This window comes from Caretta caretta, chromosome 13, assembly GCF_965140235.1.
Source record: "Caretta caretta isolate rCarCar2 chromosome 13, rCarCar1.hap1, whole genome shotgun sequence".
Classification (NCBI taxonomy): Eukaryota; Metazoa; Chordata; order Testudines; family Cheloniidae; genus Caretta; species Caretta caretta.
Window position 1 is genome coordinate 14902388 of NC_134218.1, and position 22472 is coordinate 14924859.

Sequence of the window (22472 nt, forward strand, 5' to 3'; positions counted from 1 at the left end):
AATTATCATTGAGGAGTAGGTTTACAAAGACTTTCAACCTGCATAGGAGAAGAGTAGAAAGGGGGCTGGATGCAACCATACAGTTGAGATCAAATTCAATTACAGTTGAGAAAACTATATTTGCAGCATTCCCAATGACCTGTTTCAACCAGTGAGCAGACTTTTAGATGAGAGAAGTTACTGTCTACAGATAACTGTCCCTAATAGTACAGATTGGGTACTATCTGGATCAAATTTTCAAAACGGAAAGTCTGTTTATAAAAATGCAGATGCAACTACATGCCTACAGGTTATGTGTGTCCAAATTACCATGATTATCCATGCAAACTGGGTGATTGTGCATGCCAGTGGCTATTTAGAAGCCAACTAGCCATTTGTGCATGCATTCTCCCAATATGCACACATAAATTGTGTAACCACTTGCACAAATACAGATAGCCAATTGTGTGTACAAAATTTCTGGTACAGACCTCAGGCATCCACTTTTTGATCTTGTATGTCTTTATCATGCACTTTTCCAAAATGGGCTGCAGGGAAAAGCAATTCAATTGAACAGAACCCAGGGCTTCTACATGAAAATATAAGTTTGGAAGCCACAACTTCTCTTACATTTAATTACTTTCCCCTGTGTTTTGCGTGGCAAAGGAGCATAAAAAAGATGCAGCTACTAAGCAAGGACAGCTACTAAGTGAAGGCAGCTTCTAAATAAATAAGCAGGAGGGAATTAGTGAACATGGGTGAATTTCACCCTGTGGACCAAACCCCAGACTAATGTAAAAACGCCACTTTAATGCCACACCTCCAAAATATAGCTTCCTATGGGGTAGGAAGTCAACAGCCAATCAGCACACAACATGTACTACTGGGATGGGAAATTTTGAGCAAGGTTACAAAATGAATCACTATTTCTATAAAAACATATCAGCTTTACAGAGAAGAGTTTGAAACTGCTTAGAACTCAATTAAGTTACCACAGCTAAGACACAAAGATAAATCTTGGAAAGGAAAACAACGAGGAGTCCAGTGGCACCTTAAAGACTAACAGATTTATTCAGGCATAAGCTTTTGTGGGTAAAAAACCCACTTCTTCAGATGCATGCCCACAAAAGCTTATGCCCGAATAAATCTGTTAGTCTTTAAGGTGCCACTGGACTCCTCATTGTTTTTGTGGATACAGACTAAAACAGCTACCCTTGATACTTGGACAGGAAGTTTACATCTAGACACCAAGGTGATGGGCACATTAGAAATGAGACAGATTAGCTAGATGAGCTAGACAGACAGATCTAAATGACCTCCAACATACTCATTTGTCTGACAGCCTGGAAAAGACCAGCATTCCCAGGATTAAATGAGTTTAGAAAATTGCATTTCCACTGTAAAATATACAATCCACCTTGATATGTCAGTTTCTTGATGTTAAAGCAAACCAAGTTTCAATGAAGTAGTCCCAGAATGATACATAATACTATAAGAGAAACGAAACAATATCTAAGCAGCTGATCCACTGAAAGCTTTAAGTTGCTACCTTTTTACCGCAGGATATCAGTAAAGTGATGTGACCTGTATACACTTTGACACACTAATTTTTCTTGAGCTCAACCTCACCAAAATGTTGTACTGTCCATCTCTCATTGCTGTCTTGATAACATATTTTTCTTCATGATATCTAACTATTCGATCTTTGCAGGACTGTCAAACAACTGCTATTGTGTGGTTTCTTTTTTTCTTTGTTTTTAAAGGGGAATAAAACCAAACAATATTTGTTGGATATAAAAAAAAAATGTACATCAAAAACCAAATGAACAAGACCGATTCCCACCACAATTTTTCCGGTCCGGGTTACAAAATATTCATACACACACACAGCCCTTAGCATAGATTTAGCTCCATGTCCAAATTGCAACACCATTTTTTTCAAGCAACGTGTGCAAATACAGGGCAAGATTTAGCATAAGAGAGTTTGCAAGCTTAGGGCCAGATTCTGATCTCACCCACACTGGCACAGTGCAGGAATGACTCTGTTGAAGCCAGTGGAGTTACTCTGGTTCTCACTGAAGACAATGAGGTCAGAATCTGGCCTTCAGTGAGAGTTTTTCCCATACACAATCACAATCAACCAAACACATTTGTAATCCATAGCAGTTGGTGTTTCCATAATTGATAGATATATAAAAGCCCTTTTTGCTAAAGTTGTACTGTGTTTTTCTTCTTCTTCTTCTTCGGGGACTTGTGAGAGCAGCTACAAAACACTAGCTTTATAATTCAGATCATTCAGCTCCCTTTAGAATCCCCAGCTTAAAGCAAGTGGTTACAAGTTTTAACAATGCAAAAAATTGAGCTAAAAACAAACATTTATTTTACTTGACATAGCAAAACAGTGAATTAAAAAGTTAAATCAATGTACAATCTGAATGGCTCCTGTTGTAGCTACAAATTTCAAATGAAATAAGAATGTTATAAAAACTCCTGCATATTATACACATTTGGAAATATCTCTGTGTAACTGTTCTTTAAGTGTTCTGTCTATGAGTACTAACAGGTCACTGCATAGGAAATGCAAGAATAGGTTACATTTTAATCAGGGTATATAAAACACTGTCTAGAATGTTACATTGCCTTTGGGAATGTAGTGAGTAGGGGAACATTAACAAAGTCCAGGTCACTCTCCCCATTACATCACTGAAAAAAATATATTAGGTTAAATTATAGATGTCATATATTGGAATAGTAAGCCTATTCCCAAATGAGGATGCTGGCTAAAATAAACTTATTTCCTTGGAGAAACTCATAATCGCCCCTCTGGTCCTATGTACCTTCTTTGCACATTTTTAATAGTAGATTTCCACTGAACCTCAGCATTCCCCCCCCCCCCCCCCAGTGATAATGAAGGAGGATAAAGACAAAAAGGCAACTTTTAATATACTTCCATGGCAACAACTCCCCACACTGCACCCTCCACACACACACACCCTGAGATCACCAGCCAAAGTGTATCAAATGTGAACTTACTTTTACTTCAGAGATTATAAAAAATAAAGGATGGGGTTTGAAAGATGATTGTGAATGATTAAGTAACAATGTCCTTAGTGTAAACAAGTGGAAACACAGATGTAGATATCATTATCGTATTTTCCCCCCACTAGTAAATATTTCCCAAAATTATTTACCTTTGTTTAACCCTATTCTCAAGATGATAAAATCTCTAATAAACCTGCAGAGACGGCAAAAGGGTTGTGTGTGTTTGCATGTAGTTCAGCTGCAGATAACACTCTCAGGGATTTACTTATTTAACCCAAAGAAGTTTGGGGGCTTCACAAATTTGTAAGAACATTCTAGAGGTGTTCAGTTCTGCGTTCACTGACACCAACTGGATTTTGCGATTGACTTCCATATAGAGAGGATTGATTTTCCAAGAGAAGTTTCCCATCAGGCAATAAAAAGAGCATTTCTTCCTCTCTCTCTCTTCCCTGTCTCCCCCAAGTAAAACAAAGGACCTTGTTGGTTGCAGAAGCATAACTCCTACTGAAATAAATAGTAGTTTCACACATGCAAATGATGCAGTGATCAGGCCTAAGCAGTTTACAAGCTCTGGCATGAAAACAGAACTCAGACTACCAGCCCCATTTATCTGAACAGCTATCTAGTGGTTGGATCCCTTGGCATTATTCTTTGTATTCTCTCGCTCAGCCTCTTTCTTCTGTGCGACAGCTTCTCAACTGCCAGTATTTCCTGCTCTTTGCTCCTACCCACCTACAGTATATTAGTTAATCACTCCTCCAGGCCCTATTCCAACTAATTCCTCAACTGTGCTGCCACCAGCCAGTTGACCAGACAACACTGCTTCTGACATTGATACTGCTCAACCATATTATATCTTGCATAAAAACATAAAATAAAAAACTACACAGTGTCTGAACTATTCAATATTTATTTTAATCCTCATCATTCAACATGCACCCCAGGCCTTACTTACTACACACCATTCAAACTCTGCACAGAATACAGAATTATTAATTTCCTAATTGTCTTTTTCATGGTGCTCAACATTGTAGCATGTGACCGCTTCACAATCGCTGGTGCTTTAATCTGTACAACACCCCTGTGAAGTGAGGTGGTAGTATCTCACCATTTTACAGATTGGGAACTGAGATACAGGAAAATTAAAGCCAGAATTGTCAAAAGGGTCCACTACTTTTAGATGCCCAACTTGAGAAGCATAGGGCCTGATTTTTCAGCACACTTAGCATTTTATAGCACAGTCCCATTGACTTCAGTTGCAGTTGTGAGTGCTTGGCATGTCTGCATATCAGGTCCCACGTGTTTCAAGTTGGGTACCTAGAAAATAAGGAACACTCGGTGGTCCCCTGTGGAAAGTTCAGTTTAAGTGACTTGAATATATGGCAGAGGCAGGGATAGAATCCAATTCTCCAGGGTGGCATTCCACCATCTGAACTATCCCTTCTCTTTCTGCAGTCCCCTGCCTTATTCACTACACTCCTTGCAACTTCTGCAACAAATATAGCAGGGATGCTACAGGCAACTCTATTTCACTATATAACCCTGATTCATTCCCTGAGCACTGTCCCTCCAGTGCACTAGATGATGCAGGGATACTTTTAGGTTTCATAAAAAGCAAACTGAAGAAAACATCATGTGGAAGTATATTGACCCCTGCACAGGTCTTCAGCAGGGTAGGAACCTTTAGATCCACAGCACAGATCTCTATCATTTGAGTAAATGGAGTAACTGACAGAAGTAGTAGGCCGTTAACCTCTATATGAACCAAACACTAAAGGGGGATGTGGCACACGCTTTGTTAGTGGGTTTTGCAAATATTTTCTGACAGGTTATCCCCTGCTCCTGCCCCCCCAATCTATCCCTGTTTCACTTTTTCCTATTCCCCCACCTGAGCCTTCCCATCTCCCCCTTCTATTGTTCACTCCTCTGCATTCCAGTGAGGCTATTTCCTCCTTATCCTTGCTGCCTCGGCACCAGCAGGGTGAGTACTGGAAGCACAAGACGAACAGTGTCCTTGCTCTCTGCCCAGCACCTCAGCTGCCCCCATCAGCAGGCAGAAGTAATTGCAGGATAGGTCTTGCTCAGCCCTGGCTGGAGCTTAGTGAGCTCTGTATGGGTGAAATATGCTCAGTGTGATTGTCATAAGAACGCTGTAAGGATGGAGCATGCTCAGTGAAGATGGAATAGTCAGAGAATTTTGTTGCCAGCTTCTAACAAATTTCTACTGAGCATGTGCAAATGGCCATTTTTAGAGGCTTATAATTTGGCCAAATTTGGGTGGATGGTCCTGGGGACATCAAAAGGTACCTTCCTGAATCTGGTGTAATCTCCTGCCAAATTTCAAGTTTCTGCTGCAGAGCATGGAGGTGCTAAAATTTTTCAACAAAATGACTGTCTGTATTTCTTTACACTGGCAAAACAACATATTTTCCCCTAACTTCATTTTCAGACATGGCTGAGCCATGCTTGTTGACCCTTTCAATTCATGCCCAGGCACATACCTGGCATGGGAAATTTCAGCCCAAACAGTTGAAATTTGGGAGTATTATAAGCAACTGAAACAGGGTCTTACAAAGGAAAGTATCAGGCAGCCTTAATTACAGGAGTCATTGCCGGCTCTGCCTCTAATATACGCATCACGTCCTGCTCCACCTATAATAATAATCCTGAGATCCAGACAACTCACAGGACCCTCAGGCCTCTACTGTTTTGCAACTGTACCCAGTACATCCTTTTTCCTTGTAATGTTATCACACAGCCCTACTTCTACAATTTCAATGGCTGCCTAAAGAGGTAAAACAACTGTCAATCACACAATACTCTTTTCTCTATTTAAATGGCCTTCAAGAGATACCACAATATATGGAAGTCCATCCACAAATTGTTCTTTTTTAACCTATAATATTTGAGTGTATTTAAAATTTCTCAAGATGTATTTTTGCCATGCATGAGAGATAGGCCTGAGCTACAAAATTCAGATCTGAGTCCCAGATTCAGCCATTAGGACTCCGCATGTGCTTAAAGCTAGGCACAAACTTAAGCATCTTGATGAACTGGAACCTGAGTTTGACTCCAGATTTCAAACTATCCCAGAGTCTGGGTTGTTGAGATTTGGGGTTCCTGATCGCTACTGAGATTGTCTTTAAGGATAGAATTAGCATCTACCTACTGGTCTGCATTTCAAAACTCCTTCTGTTCAAGCCTATCTCCAGTTATAATGTAAGTTTATTGGAAATAGTGAATGGAAGAGTTCACTGTGTTAGATGATGTTTTGTTACTTTTTGACAAGAGAAAATATTTAATACCAATGTTTTTTTCTCTGCTCTGAATATTTGTTTAAAGTGTCACAAATAATTAAATGCTTATGAGTAAGAGACATCTTTAGACATTTTGACAATACATATTAAAAGGTGCTTTAAGGGGAAATCTGCACAGTTCAGCTTGTATTTGTTGTACTGTAACGATAATGTATCTTGATTACATTTGTTCCAGATTTTCATGAGCAAAGGGAGGCATTCTGCAAATGATCTTCTGTAAGGAACAGAATGACAGTGTCTGACATTCCCTGACATGCCAAGAAATGCATGAGCACTGATGTTTGCTGAGGAAAGCTATACGGCTATTGCTTGTGGGTGGGGCACCAGGAACCACTCCCTTCAGCATAAAGGAGAATGGGCATCAGTAGCTAACAATTATAATAACAATAAATAATCATAAATTACTAATAAGGGGCTCAAACGCAAGGAGGTTGAAGCACTTAAAATATATGAATATCAATAATCAGAGACAAGATCCAGTTAGCCAAAACGATGCTCAAACTGGCATAGACAGTCTAAAAACCTATCACTCAGCAACAAAGACAAACATTTAACTTCACTTGAAAAGATCCCCCTGGAGAACGTTGATAAAGGGAAGAGCATTCCAAATCCCTGGAGCCTCACTGAAGAAGGCCCTGCTTGGTGATCTCATATGGAATAAACAGCCCAGCTGATCTCAGGTGCTGTGAGAGTAGACAGGATAACAGGGATCTCTCAGGTATGGTTTATTGGCCGTATATTTCCTAAAATTTACTCTGAGATCTTGTCAATATAATCCCTGTAACTACCATTCCTGAGAGGCATGATAATGGGAAAATAAAGGCCAACAACCCTTAATGCACCCATAAGCTATTACCTGCCTTCATATTTCTCCCACAGCCAATATATATATTTTCAATCTAGAGAAATAACACTACCCTTGACTTATGTTTGCAACTCCTACTGACGCCAGTGGGAACTGCTGGGTTCTCACTGCTTTTGAAAATCAGGCCTCTTATTTAGATGCCTAAATAAGGATTCAGAAGCCTAACTTTAGGAACCCATTTTTGGAAATCCTAGGCTCAGTGTTTACTGCAATGAATTTCAAACAACCTCCAGGCCAGTTTTTGAAGGGTAATGTGCATATTCTGTTACAGCTTATAGTGGGTGTTACTCTCTCTCTCAGGACACCTGGGTATCATGTATTTTCAGATCCCTAGTTTGAACAAGCTGCATATAGCACAGGACAAAGGGGGAAGGTAACTATGCCACCTTGCAACTTCTCTGATCCTGGGATTTATTTGGGATAAAAATGGGTTTGAGAGTACTTTAGAGAAGCCTACAGGCTACTTTAAATTATGCTGCCTAGAACAGTCTCTGAGGAGCTCTCTCACTGGCTAGAGAGTGACAGAAGATATCCTGCTCTGGCCATGTTCCCTCCCTCGCTCAGCTATGCCCCAGACTCACCCAGGAATGCCCCCTATGACTGGAGGTTGTGGGGAGTGAGTGGAAAAGAGCTGGCTAAACTGGCTTTATGCTTCCCGGAAATTCCCCTTCATTGGAGGAATCCCCAGACACCCAGCCAGGATAGCTCCCCATCCTCTTTGCACCAACAAAGTGGTACAAAGGGATGGAACTAAGGGCCAGGATCTGGCCCATCGCCTCCACCTTTTCTTTTTCTGGTGGGAGCTTGTTATGAATGATAATATAGAGCTGTCAATTAAGAACCAAGGTTCCTGATATCTATTCCATCTCTGCTGCTGCCTTGCAATGTGACCTTGAGCAAAGCAGCTTAAATTTGTCCATCTATAAAATGGGAATAAGACCGATCTACCCCATTTAGTTTGTTCTGAGCAGTAAATGACATTGGTAACATATTTTGAAACGCAAAGACATGAACAGTCTAAGTGCAAAAAGTGCTCCACTCCTTCTTCCTACTGAAGCTTGCAATTCCCACGCATATCCGTGGGAGCTGTGCCGCTAAATCAAAAGCACGAATACTACTACAGATCAATATAATTGCTTAATTTCCTCTTCTTTTCACATGTGAATTTAATGCTACTTGTACTGCAGTTATGAATGTTTTGACACAGATGAAAAAAATTATGTTTTTGCAGGCCAACATTTTAGCTAAATGAAATCAACACAAGGAGCATCTCCCCAAAAGGCGTCTGTACAGGGTTTTTTTTTCCTTTGATACTAAATTCTAAATCATGTGAAGATTCAGCCCTTTTCCCTGTGCAGCTTTTTTTTTTCCCTGTAGGGTATAGATGAGATGATCCACATATAGAATTGCAGCTCTGATTAATTGTGATGGCGATTTAAAATAAGCCTAATATAGTTTACAGTGAATTATTTACATCCCGTGCAACCCACTCATAGTAAAGTATTTTCTTTCCCCCAACAGAACAACTTCACTCTAAGCAGAGGGGCAGTGATATAAATGGGATTGCAGCCTGCACATTCTGATGCACTGAAACAAGCCCAGACTTTCATTCCAGTCCACTGTAAATGGAGTCTCACTAAGGCCCCAGTTTGTTATCAGTGGATTCCAATGAATATAATTATTTTCATTAAAAACAAGCATTGCATACTGCTTCTTTTTCAACAGAAACTGTGCACCGATCCCACATGAACAAACCAAACAGTATTGTCAGAAAGAGGCTTTGGGAATATTAAACAGCATTTTTTAAATTTATTAAAGCAATATTATCTGAGATTTTCTACGAGTTAAAATCTGTGGGTTTTAATTTTATATTAACAGAGAACAGAAAGGTTTAAAAAAAACAACCAAAACCTCCTCCGATTATACTAGACTGGAATACAAGGCCTAGTGGGAAATCGGGCCTTTTCTCTTTTTACATACATAAAAACAAGCACAACAGGCTTTCCAATTAAATGAGTCTTTTGAGAGAGATGCAGAAGGAGCCAGAAAGCTCCTTAAAACCTTATTACTCCTCATATTTGCCAAGTGGGGATGTATATTAAAAATTTATCTGTTCTTTCCAGTACCGTGCTTCTACCTGTACAGTTTTTTTGTTCTAATTTGATCTAATTTCAAGAGTTATTTGAGATAGGTTTTTTTGTTTTGTTTTTTCTCTATATGTTCAGCAGCTTTGCTTTTTCTCAAAGCTTTGCTAACCCTAGTCTCTTTTGCATCATGAGTAACTTTAATAAGATACAGTGTCATTAGATGATAACAGTTCACGCCGAACGAGGGGGAAATATAGAGAAAAGAATGAGATAGATATAATAGATACAATGAACAGAGATGAAAGAAAGAAGACAGCATCTCATTTACATTAATACAATAAAAATACAGCATGAATGTTGCAAATTTTACCTAAGATTTTTATTTGAAGTAAAGTGAGCTCTATTGTGTCCTTATGCCTAAAAAGAACAGCTATTGGCTATTAACTTTTTGTATGTAATTGCCACTAGCAGCAATCTCCATAAAACTACAAGGAAAGCCATGGCTCAAGAACAGATGGTCTGATCCTTCAGACTAGAGCTAAAGTCTGCTTTTGGTTACATCAGTGTAAATCCAGAGTAACTAAATTCACCTGTCTACATGGTGAGCTGGCACGCAGCAAGCCAGGATATGAATCTACAGTGCAACAGTTTGCCGAACACTAATTTGCTGTGTAGACATGGCCTAGCTCTAGCAAAGTAACTCTATTCCATCTCTATTCCTATAGGCATACAGAGACAGTTCAAAGTAGGAGTCAGTTAGAAACGATATTGCCAACAGAAAGTGTTCAAAAATCATAAATCAGGCCTGAGACTGGCTTAAAAAGCACAAGATTTTAAAAATAATAAATTTGCGTGGTTTCTCTGTTCCTTTTGGTATTGGAGCCTTTTGATTTTGTGGTTTCAAGCTTATCTTACCAACCATTAAAGCTAAAAACTTATTTTTTCTTTTTAAATAAAAGCTGAGATGCTCATGTAATCACCTGAATCCAGAAGCTGAGAATTAAAGAAAATACCATATATTATGAGACGACTATACTGTAGAAGTTTACCACCATGATTAAATTAAATTGGCTTGAATGGTTTAAAAATGCTACAACTCTTGCAATTACATGCTCACATCGGTAAGAATTTTGCATCCACCTTTCAGCTAAATGCCTGTCTCTCTTTTTTCTGTGTGTGTGTGTGTGTCTGCCTGTCATACACGTATGCATATGTATGTCTTCCAAAAGGATCTATTTCCTATAAACATAGCATGGTTCCATTTTGCTGTGGAATTTTACCAGTAACTATGATCATTGCATACCTCACATTAAAAACAACCTAGAGTCTGTTCCTGTCATTTTGTAGCTATTGTTGTGACTTATTTTTTTCCTAGTTCATGAGTTGGGGGTGGGGGGAGAGAAGTGGAGGGAAGAAGAATAATTTCTTCTTGCGAAACAAAGAATCTCTTCATTTGTCTAAACTAAACATTTAAGGCAGCACTAAGATTCTAAGACCAGTTTTCCAACTTCTTTTCTTTCCTTCTGAAAAACCTTGCAAGGCAACGAATTAAAAAAAAATCAGCAATAGTTAAAAATGGGGTGTGTAAATCTAATGGGAAACAGCGTGCTTCTATGGTGCATTTCTTCTTGAAATCTTGAAAATACACTGCTCCCTGTCTGTTCTTGGAAACCAAGGTATTTCTGAGTTGCAAAAGACGTTATTATAATGTGGTCAGAAATGACAAGGAGCCAAGATCCAATAGCCTCAAGTCAGGGTCACCTTAATGAGAAAGAACTGATGTTAATGTCTAAACTTAAATGGAACTTTTAGGGCCCTGATTTGCAAAACATTTTACATACTATTTCTTTGAGAGCTTCTGCTGGAATTGAGACAGTAGATTGCAACATTATAAAAGGCTGTTTAAAGGCCCAATCAGCTCCTGGTACAAGAAAAATAATATTCAGTAATGAATGCAGAACAATCAAAAAATGTTTAAAGATTGAAGGTAGCAACATAAATAAAATGCAATGATTATACCAACCTTAGAAAACAAGATTGTAGAACTATCAGTACATAAATGCATAATCTGAACTTTCCCTAGATTCCAAAGGCAAATTCTACTTAAAAGGCTATTGGCAGAATATGGCCCATAATTTGGACACCAACTCCCCCTTTATTAACTGTGTTGTTTTATTTTGCAGCTAAACAGCCCAATTTTACAGTCGATATACAGGCAGAACTCCCAGTGAAGCAAAGTCACTAGTGAGTACTGCAGGACTGGACCCAGAGTCATGCAAATTATTGGAATTAAATAGGTAATGAAAAATCACTGCTGTTGCACGAATGAAATGTAAGGCTTCAACTGTGAGAGTAATGTGTTTCCAATTGACTCCAATATCTGATTCTGAGACAGATGAAAATGTCTCTCTGCTTGCGTGAGCACACTCTGGAGGTAAAACTTTACAAACATCTTTAATTTTGGAACGAGCAAGGGGAAAACAAAGGGCTATTTTAATAAAAAAGGCTGGTGGGATCCTTTTTCTAAAGGAGTTTGTCTGAACATGGCACTCATGTGTCTCAAAATCTGCAGTATAATCTGATAGATATTAACTAGAGAGTATTTATTTGCATCATTTTACTTTGGATCCACTAATAATACATCATCCATTAGAACAACCAGGCCTCATTCTGCCACTCCTCCCTGCTCCCAACTAGCCGACATGATTTTTTTTTTTTTTTTTACTTTTGAGCTTTTAAGATCTGTACAATAGTTTAACACAATAGGTGTTTAGCATCTGGTTCCAACTGTAATTGATAGAGCATGGTTCCATTCCCTTTGCTGCTGCTGCTAAGTTGGGAGCTGCAGAATTGAGAGGTAGAGTGTGCGGGGCGGGGAGGAGTCTGGACTTGCTCTTTGGAGTGTTATGCTCTTTGGATGTGAAGTAAAGCAAGGGGGAAAGAATCACAGCAACTCTATGGTGGTAAGCTGCACCCCAGGGCCTTGGTCTATGGGAGCGGTTATTTGAGATTGGTGCTGCTAATGGGAAACTGAGTCAGAAGGGAAAAGCAATGGGAGGAAGTAACAAACTCCTGCTGGTTTTAATTATACAGCCTTGAGATTACAGGGCATGGAGGAGTAGAACCAGTTAGGCAAAATAATTTTGCTTCAAATAAACAATTTTTTAAAGTATTTTAGAAGCATAGATCCCATTTACTGATGCAATTGTCTTTTAGATTACAATGGCAGTGTCTGAACTCCTTGTCAGTTCTAATCTTTCTCTGGGGGCCAATGAATTGTGTCCTGATATGGCAGACTAAAAATTAAATCAATGAACAACTGAAACAAATGAACTTTTGAGTCAGACTCACAGACTCATGGACTTTAAGGCCAGAAGGGACCATCATGATCATCTAGCACATTGCAGGCCAAAGAACTTCACTCACCCGCTCCTGTCCCTTTCAGTCCTGGGTTTTAACGTGGAGTGTGGGAGTAGGAATCACTTAGCAACTCAATTCCAAAACAGAGTTCAGACGGCGGCTAATTTAGTGGATGGGTAGCTGAGGAAGTACCTATTCTGGAAATCATTTAATTAATCAGAATGGGGAAGCCTCCTCTTGTTTGTGAACACCTTTGCTTTTTTGTCATCTGTCAGTGTCATGATGGGCAGAGTAACTGAAGGGTTCCGAGGCATGAGATATTTAGATGGTTTTGATGTGCACTTGCTTTTCTGGAGGATGTTAAAACAAAGCGACTGTGCCATTCCCACAGTTCCATTCAGTCCCATTTGCTTGGAACCTGCTTCTATTAGCTGCTTAATAAAGGATAAATGTAACATTAAAAATAAAACCACCCTGCTGGGTTACGTGTACATATTGCTTGAGAATCAGATCTAACATGTTATCTAGTTTAACCCACTGAAGAGTGCAGGGTTTCCCCTGCTGAATACATTTCTATTTAAATAACCTGTTCTATTAAGGTGCAAATTGCAACTTTTAAGTAATGATTGCTAACAGTCTTATGTTTATTGCCACACAAGGACTTTCACGAAAACAAAATCTGCATTATTCATCTCCAGCTTTGATCAACAAAATAAATGTGGCTAGGAGCTGTTTCTGCTGTACTTTTCAGGAGCTTTGGTTCTCAGATATCCTATCAGAGCCAACAGAAAGAGAATGAAAGAAAGAATGACAAAATTGCAGCACAAAAAGATGGTAAGTCCAAATTCTTCTTCACTAGAATTAAGCAGCGAACTAGAAATTCATGATCACAAAATAAAATATGTACATTTAAAGAAGCTGCAGGGGGAAAGTAGAGTATAATCCAGGGAAATTGTGTTTGAAAGCTATTTCATATCCATAGGAATAAAAACAGCATCAAAATGGCAGTTCTAGTTTGCTCCCACCCTTTTACCCCTCTGTTGTCTACTCTCATTGGTGCGGAATCACTACCCAGATTCTGCCCCAGAGGTGGCCGCATTTCAGTGATGGGTGAAGTACATTCAAGGCCTGATGCTTCTCTTACTCATGAGAGTTCTACACCAGTGCAACTCCATTCACGTCAGTAGAGTTACTCATGATTTACACTGGTGTGAAAGGAGAATTGGGCCCATTATCTGTAAAGCCTTTTGGGATCTACTGGGATAAAAAGTACAATACAAACATAACATATAATTGTAAATAAAAATCTGACATAGTATTGGGTACTGGTTTAAAGAAATGTAAACATCTGCTTTAAAAATGATCCAAATCATAGTGGAGAAGAATGATGCTTTTGAAAAAAGAGTCAGCTATAGAAAGATCATAGGTTTCAGAGTAACAGCCGTGTTAGTCTGTATTCGCAAAAAGAAAAGGAGTACTTGTGGCACCTTAGAGACTAACCAATTTTTTTGAGCATAAGCTTTCGTGAGCTCATCAAGATCATAGTTCCTTTGTTGACGTGAAATAAAGTATTTTTAAAACCATAAATTGAGACCAAAAAGGCCTAATAATCAAACATAAATAGCATCCCATTTATCTAATTACAAGAACTTGTTTCATTACAACACTGTAATATATTTCTTAGGAACACAGGGCTCAAAATTAATAATAGAAAAGGACAAAATTGCCATGTATATTTCTCTAGATAGATTTTCATCTAGCAGCAGGACTTCACTTCTGATTCACTTGCTTGTTCTCTCTAACCTTTACATTATTCATTAATCAAACTAGAAACCTGCTTTCAAAGTCAGTGCATGGTAGTAATTATTTACAGTTGTGCATAGTATTTAATTTTAAGCAATGACAAAAGCAGACATGTCCAGAATCATAAGGCTTATCATTTTTCTTCCCTAGGAGGTTAACTACCTAAAGAAGCTAGAAGTGGCAAACTTTTCTTCAACATCTCTACCACCACCAAGACAAAATAAGTGCAGTCAATGCCCTCGAACTTGTGGAAGGTATAAAAAATAAAATGTGAAAATTAAAAAATATCCATTGTATTAAATCCTAAAAAAGGAACATTGGCATCTGCCTTGATGAGCTATTCATTTTCTGTTGCACATCCTGTCTAGTGTCACTTTGTTTTACCACACTTAACAAAACCTCGATACTATTCATGAAAATGAAAGTTAGTTTTGAGAACTATATAGAACAGGCAAGTGTGCTTTTTGAAATCACACACACACACACACACACGTTCAAAGCAGGATAACTATTGTAAGTATAAAAACCTGTCATGTTGGGTGCAACTGGATTATAGTTAAATGTCCAGTATTTTGCACATCTGAAACAACATTGATCTGAGGACAAATATAATCAAAGAAGTGCAACTCTGAGAACCAGTGCGCTTTTCCCAATAAGATTACTGAATGAGTCATGCCCTAGTTATTATGGTAATTAAAATTACTGCCTAGGTATTAAGATCCTTTACAAGAATAATACTAAACAAAATAATAATAATGTAATGAAGTTATTTTCAGGGTAACAGCATATTTTGCTGGGTCTCCACCAGGGAAATCCTGGTAGATGACAACATGGACATTATCTATAATGATTTACTTATTCTAAAGCGTCTGTTTCCATAAACCAACAAAGCTACCTCTCCCCCAACATGTTTGTAATGTACACATACTCTGACCTGAAATTCTACTTTGAACACAAAATGAAATGAAGATTCACAACACTAACAAAAGAAAAAGGAAACAATTCTAACATTGAGATCATCAACAGATGTGTGTGGTGATCGTGGTGGTGGTGGGGGGGGGGGTGATGGAAGGAAGCTATCCTACAAATTAAAAATGTTAATGCCTCATCCAGTGCTAGACTCTTTGTGAATAAAAACAATAATAATGAATGGGCACAAAGCTCTTTTTAATAGATATGTTCCTGTATTAACTACCTTTTTGTAGTTAAAGGGGATCTCTCCTTGTTAGTAAATATACTGACCTTCTGCTTAGGTGCATGGGTATGCCCCAGAAGACTTTACCTACATACTAGTGTCCTAAATTGATGTAAATAAAGCAGAAGGTAAGATCTGTGATAAGTTTATACAAGTTTCCTATGTCCCAGGTCTCCAAAATTAATATTTACCTTTGAATAAGCCCCAAATGCTACTTTTCAAAGTTTATTCAAATGTGTCACAAAACTTGCCCATACATTTTGTCTTTAGATATAATATACTAAGTCTAGGGGTATTCAAAGCTTAGGTGTATGGAGGGGAGAATTAGCAGATGATCCCTAACTCATAAACAAAACAAAACTTAGCTTTTCTTTAAAGCACTAATCCAAGTAAAGACAGCACAGACACACACACACACATTAAAAATGAAACAAGATAATAATTGTGCATTTCTGGCTAAGAGAATCTAGAGGGCAAGACTTACGTCACTGGCACTTGGGTTACCATGGTGAGTGATTTATTGATATGTATCAAGAATGAATAGATCAAAGGCAGCAAGATGACAGGTGATCAATCAAATGTCAAATCAAAGCTGGCAATCAACTGGAAAGCTGATTTTTCAGTGGGTGGGTCTGGCAGAAGAAAAATGAACTTCCATATTGCACTTCCCAGAAACAAAGCCCCAGACACAATTTAAAAAATATAAAGCAATTAAGCAGCCTAAAAGAAAACTCTTTGAAGCGATTTACTGTACAGGCCCATTGGTCTGTTTCTTTTTCCTGGCTTGAAATATTAAAAAAAAATAACCAAAAAAAAAATCTCTTCACAAATAAAACCAAAACAATTCCAAAGTTGCAAACTATTTTCCTCTTTACAAAACATTTGCAAACCCCACTTGGCATTTGCTAATGTGTAACCTCGGATGCAACACAAAAGAGGAATTTGATTTGAAAATGTGGATTGTCTTCTAACAGTCAGAATGTTTAATTTTATTTCCTGTTGCAGTTTTCACCACCGATGATCAAAGGCTGAACTTCACCACCGGGTTCATCAACAGAGACAGTCCCTGTACTATTTCAGGCGCGCGCGCGCACACACACACACACACACACAAGTCCAGAATTGCACCAGAAACAGGGCTAAAGACAATATTTTTAAAATACCGAACCACGTTATGGAACGTGCATTTAAAAACAAAACTACCATCAAAAAAAGGCGGGGGGGGGGCGAATAAGGAAGCAATGCAAGAATCATCAAAGGAGGGGGGAGAGTGGGGAGGAGGGAGAAGGGAAATCGAGTGGAAGAAAGTTGGGGTGGGGGAAGTTTAACAAGGAAAGGATTACAGCTAAAGAACACGAGTTGAAGAGAAGAAGAGAGAAAAAGAATAGGGTTCAATAGACACAGGCGGGTGGAGGGGAACCTCACACGGATCGTCAATTTCAGAGTAAAGAGCTTCCTGGCAATAAGGAAAGAAACTGATTCAATATCGTTAGAGTTGGGGGTGGGGAAGGATCCAGCTCAGAAAATCAGGGGTGACCCTAAATAAAATAATAAATAATAATAATAATAAAAAAGAGGAGGTTAGGATTCAAAGTGAAGAGACACAGAGGCTGTGTAAGTGGATGGCTTCTCCTTACCTGCAGCCCGCTTGGGTGCCTGCTGTTTCCTCCTTGGCATCGCTCTACTTTCTCCAATCTCACTTCTGTCCCCAGATCCAAGAACCCTGGGAAGCTCGTGTGTCTTGTTTCTCTGGCTTTCTCTGGCTCTCTCTCAGCTGGTTCCCCCAACACCCCCTCCAGCCAAGCCTCCCCCCCCCCTTTGCACTTAACTGATAGGAACCCGTTTGGTTTTTATTTTATTTTACAGAGATCTAGGTTATTATTATTTAACTGTTGCAACACTTGCTTTGCTTTGAGTCAAACATCCAAGATCAGGAGCAAATGAAAGGAACCCACAGTGCCAGAAAATAGTAATAAATAAATAACAAAATAGACATGTATATATTTAAAAGGCAGCTCTGGAAAGATTGTGGGGCTTGCTGCTTCCTCCCTTTCCTCCTCCTCCTCCTGGTAGATCTGTATGGCGGATTGGTGTGTGTGTGTGTGTGTGTGCAGAAAGCTGCAGGTTTGTTGCTGTCAGATGCCAGGCTGTGAGTGATATGGAAGAGGACAGAGAGGCTTTGGATGGAAGGAAATCTGGTATTCACACACATACATACACACACACACACACACACACAGGCAGGGCGAGGCGATGCCAGCAAACATCGATCCACTGAGCAAACTGAACATTAACAAACTCCTCCTCCGCGACCTGATGACAGGATGAAATTTACTCCAGGCAGACAGAAGGCAGTCAGTTTATTAAAGAGACAGGGCTTGCTGATCCCAAGCAAAAAAAAAAAAAAAAAAAAAAAAAAATACAAAAAAAAACAAACAAAAAAACCCAAACAAACAAACAAAAAAACCCCACAAACGTATGCACAGAGACACCGACAAACCCAGCCCCTGGAGTCTGCGTGCCAGCCTACCTGTACCCATCTCCCCTAAAGTTCTCCACCCTTGTTCATGCCCAAATAAGTTTCTGATCAGTGAAGTTTCTGACCCCGGCTCGTTTCTGATCAGGGCACTTTCAGAGGCTCCCTGCTTTTCTGTATTTTAGTCTTATATTAAACCTCTCGCTGTGATTTGGAAGTCCTGTAATTTCCTCTTTAGATTTTCTTCCCCAACAGCCCCCCCCCCCCCCCTTTAGGAAGAAGGATACATGACAAACTTCTCTCTTTAGTCCCACTTTTGAAACTAGGTTGCTGACAAGTTCCCACTGACGACTGACTTGCTAAAGTGGTAGGTGGGGGCTACAGCTGTAATAAACTATATGAAGCTTTGTTCCTTTTCTCTGCCCCCAGCCCACCCTCTCCCTCTGGAAAGTCTTGTGTGAAGGAAGCTGTGTAAAAAGAAAACTGTGTCACACATTGGTAAATTGGCAATTATATTAATTGGGAGCTCCTGGCATTAGAAGAAGAACCAGCCTGGGACCTTTAGAAGAGGGGATGTTTAGCTACAGTGGGAAAATGATATAAGTATTAAACAAAATATTATACAGCATTTTCCAGCATCCTGCACCTTTATGTAGTCGTTTACACCAGTGGTTCTCAACCAGGGGTACATGTACCCCTGGGGTACACAGAGGTCTTCCGTGGGTACATCAACTCATCTAGATATTTGCCTAGTTTTACAACAGGCTACATAAAAAACACTAGCGAAGTCAGCACAAACTAAAATTTCATACAGATAAAATGAGAAAGTAAGCAATTCCAGTAATAATGTGCTGTGACACTTTTAAATTTTTATGTCTGATTTTGTAATCAACTAGTTTTTAAGTGAGGTGAAACTTCGGGTACGCAAGACAAATCAGAATCCTGAAAGGGGTACAGAAGTCTAGAAAGGTAAAAAAAAACTGGTTTACACTAGCGTGAAGTGTGTATAGAACTCCATCGAGATCAGTGTGGTAGTGGGGGTGTACCAAGTCAGAATATTAGGTGGGTGTGCTCCCAAAACACAAGAATGGGTGTAAATGCCTACACAAGGTGCAAGGCAGTGAAGAATTAAGGCTTTTAATAAGTGTTATATTCTTACATTAGTTTCCAATTACTCTTTTAAAGCTAACAAGCTCAGTAATAACAATAATAATTAGAGACAGGCCCAGGACTCATTGTTCAGATTCAGATATAAACTTTCCAAAAGTTCAGAAGTGATCCAGGGTTTTGTTTTGAGTCCATTTCTAATAAAAATAATAATAAAAATAATGAGTATGTACCAAGAAAAGCAGTGATCCTAAAAACAGAGTTCCTATTTTTCTGTAGTACTGGATGTCCCAGCACTATTCTAATTCACTCTCTTTATTCTGGGTTTGTGGATCCTGTAATCTGTCCCCACCCAACATCTCTCCCTCCCCCCCACCCCCATCCTCACAATCTGTGTGTAAATCATTGCCTGCTCTTGTTAGACAACTTCCAAACCACGGTCAGGGTGGGGAGTGAAGGGCACTGAAAAATTTCAAACAATGAATCTGATACACGAAAGCATGACTGGTTTATTCATTTCATAGTGTCTCTTTTATAATAGCCGCTGTTAACACCATGCAGTCTTTAAAAATGGTTTGGAACACAGAGAATCAATTCTTATTCTTTTAACAGTAATTCTTATAAGTGGATTTCACTATGGTTTAATACCTATATTTTATTATGGGGCATATCAATAATAGGGGTTTTGTTTGTTTGAATTTTCTCCTTGATTTCTATATGCTCCAAAGTGAATCATTAATATCCCACGGAATCTAATCTCTTACTTTAGGATCCTTTAAGCTGCACTACCATTGGTTGCTCAATTATAGCTAGTATTCAGCGGACACTGGAAATGCCAGCCCGGCTGTTCAGGAAGGTAATGAGTTTCCTAAAGGAAAGCACCGAAACGACCTTTGTATTTAGTGCCCAAATATGATTTTATGTCTATGAAAATGTCCCCTTAATTTTATTTGCCACTGCCCCCCCTTAATGCTCTGGAAATCTTTTTATCAGCAGTTTAAAATATTTATGTCACAAATAAATGCATAGTTTAAACAATGAAAAAATGAAGAGCTATAGTAATGTGCTAATTTTTCCGCTTCCCTATAGCGCAACTCTTTCATAACTGAAATGCTAGGAAAGCAGCACTCATGCCCCATGACCAGTCAATCAAAATATTACTTAACTCTAAGATAACGGGCCTGATTCTCCAGGCGGCCTTACATCTTGCCTGGCCACTTACATCTGTGCTCAGCCAGTGTACTATGCTGCCATATGTGTGAATGGCTTGGTCAAGTTTGCATTCACTTTGCACCGGTGTAAACGCAGGATGTAAGATGCTGGAGAATCCAACATGCAACTATAGCATCATTATCCCTTGAAGATGGGTCTCACATTATATTACTCATAGGATGAGGCATTGAAAGTTATTCTACTGGTTCAAGCAGTGGAATATGACTCAGGGAACCAGGATTCTGTTTTCACCATTCACACTGGCTGAATTTGTGCCCTTGAACACTTAAACTTTTGTGCCTCAGTTCTACATCTGTGAGTTCTTATCACCCCTTTCTAGCCCCATCTTCTCCTGGTCATGCATCTGAGATGAAAGACATTATGTATTTGATCAGAATATTTTGCTTACTTCTCCTGTGTCTCTTTAAAGGAAAATTGTATTAAAAGCTTTTTAACAGCAAGTCATTGTGCACTGCCTATTTTGTCATTTGTTTACATGTTGATAAGCAATTTTGGGGGGAAGAATCCACTCTGTTTTGAATTTCTCTCTCACTCAGGGTCCACTGCTTATGTGGTAATTTAAAAGGTTTAACACAAAGTTAAACACAAAGTTTAACTAGAGCAATGATTTGGTGTAGTCTTGGATCAGCAAGTAGAGGCTATTGTTCTCCACAGGCAATGGCTTACATCCAAGTGCTACAAACTGGGTATGGTATTTGCATCTGCAGTGACTTTTTAGGTCACAGTATGTAAGATGAGAAAGTCACTGTTTTAAATGGTTACTCCCTAGGGAAAGGGAAATTGAGAAGATGGACTTCTGAGCACAGCACTAGTGAGATGTCACCTTATCCTCAGTGATAAATGGGAGCATTAACAAGGCTTGGTTGAGAGGAAACCTACAGATTTATGGCTTCCTGTCTCCACCAGCAGATGTCATTATGGCTGACAGAACAGAATGCCTTTCAAGAGGGAACTGGGATGGGATTATGAAGAAGAGGAAAAAAGCAAGCAAAATCTGGTGTCCATTTTTATACACTAGTCAGAATCCGTTTATAATTTTGAATAGACCTGACACTGCATAGCATCTGTGGACTCACTCCTTCTGTTGTTTATAACTAAGTTGGAGAAGGTAATTTAGCATCTCTCTCAGCACAGAAAGAAACCATAATATTTGCTGAAAGCATCTTTGCACACTTAGCAATGAAAGTTTGAATAGATAGCACCGGATGCTATCTTGGCTTATCTGATGGAATAGTTTTAATGGGTGTTTAATATTTACCTTGGAAATGTGGTAATTGATTCTGAAGCACTATTGAATTGTATCTATTTTTATTACATTACAGAATAATATTTCTCTTTCCTGTACTGGCAAAATGTTATGACCAGTTATGGCAGTAGCAGTTATGCATGCTCAAAGAAATATAATCAAATCTCATGCTTCATGAATCCCTAAAGGGGTCAGGAAGAATTTTTCTTTTCTTATTTATGGCGATATACAACCAATTGGATGCATTATTGGAGTTTTTCCCCTTCTTTTGTTGGATACGGATTTGACAGAGGAGTAGTCTGATCTGGGATGGCAAATTATATGTTCCTAAGATGTCTTTCTGTTGTACTGAGATTTTGGCCTGATTTCTCAAAAGAATGCACACAACTGCATAACTCATTTGTACCTCATGGTGGTAATTGTGCATGGAAATGACCAGTTACAGGTCTCCATGGTCATTTCAGATGCAAATTAAAAGCCACACTGTGGCACCCTTGCTCACCTCAGATAGTAGTTTATATCATATGTAGTCATACTGATGTCAGTGGGACTACTTAATAAGTAGCACCTTACTCTTTGTGAGTAAGGGTATCACAATCTGGTCCTATCACATTGCTGGGTGCAATGGTGGTAACTGCATATACATTTTTCCAGTCTGGAAGGCTTCTATACACACTTACATAACTCATCCTGACTGACCTTCACTCAGTTCCTGACGGCCCACGTAGGACTGACTCCACAGGTGGAGTGACTGACTCCATG

General features: G+C 39.0%; 1 protein-coding gene and 2 long non-coding RNA genes across 5 annotated transcripts in view; 1 reads left to right on the plus strand and 2 right to left on the minus strand.

Annotated features, from left to right (window-relative positions):
* The window catches only part of LOC142068810 (uncharacterized), a 47665-nt gene extending 30957 nt beyond the window's left edge, over positions 1 to 16708 (minus strand). Inside the window, exon 1 of the long non-coding RNA XR_012664695.1 lies at positions 16133 to 16708. This is a non-coding gene — a long non-coding RNA (uncharacterized LOC142068810). The remainder of the gene's footprint in view (positions 1 to 16132) is intronic.
* The window catches only part of TSHZ2 (teashirt zinc finger homeobox 2), a 270750-nt gene extending 253323 nt beyond the window's left edge, over positions 1 to 17427 (minus strand). For both annotated transcript variants that reach the window (XM_048819720.2, XM_075118764.1), the window contains exon 1: positions 17286 to 17427. In XM_048819720.2, the coding sequence (XP_048675677.1) occupies positions 17286 to 17325 (40 nt within the window). In that variant the 5' untranslated portion in view covers positions 17326 to 17427. The remainder of the gene's footprint in view (positions 1 to 17285) is intronic.
* Positions 12039 to 14800, plus strand: LOC125622113 (uncharacterized). 2 transcript variants are annotated; one of them, XR_012664629.1, is made up of 3 exons: positions 12039 to 12253; positions 13402 to 13484; positions 14604 to 14800. It is a non-coding gene; the product is annotated as an uncharacterized LOC125622113 (long non-coding RNA). The 2 variants fall into 2 exon arrangements; XR_007352654.2 differs by having other exon boundaries at positions 12039 to 12147.
* Positions 17428 to 22472: the final 5045 nt, after the last annotated feature.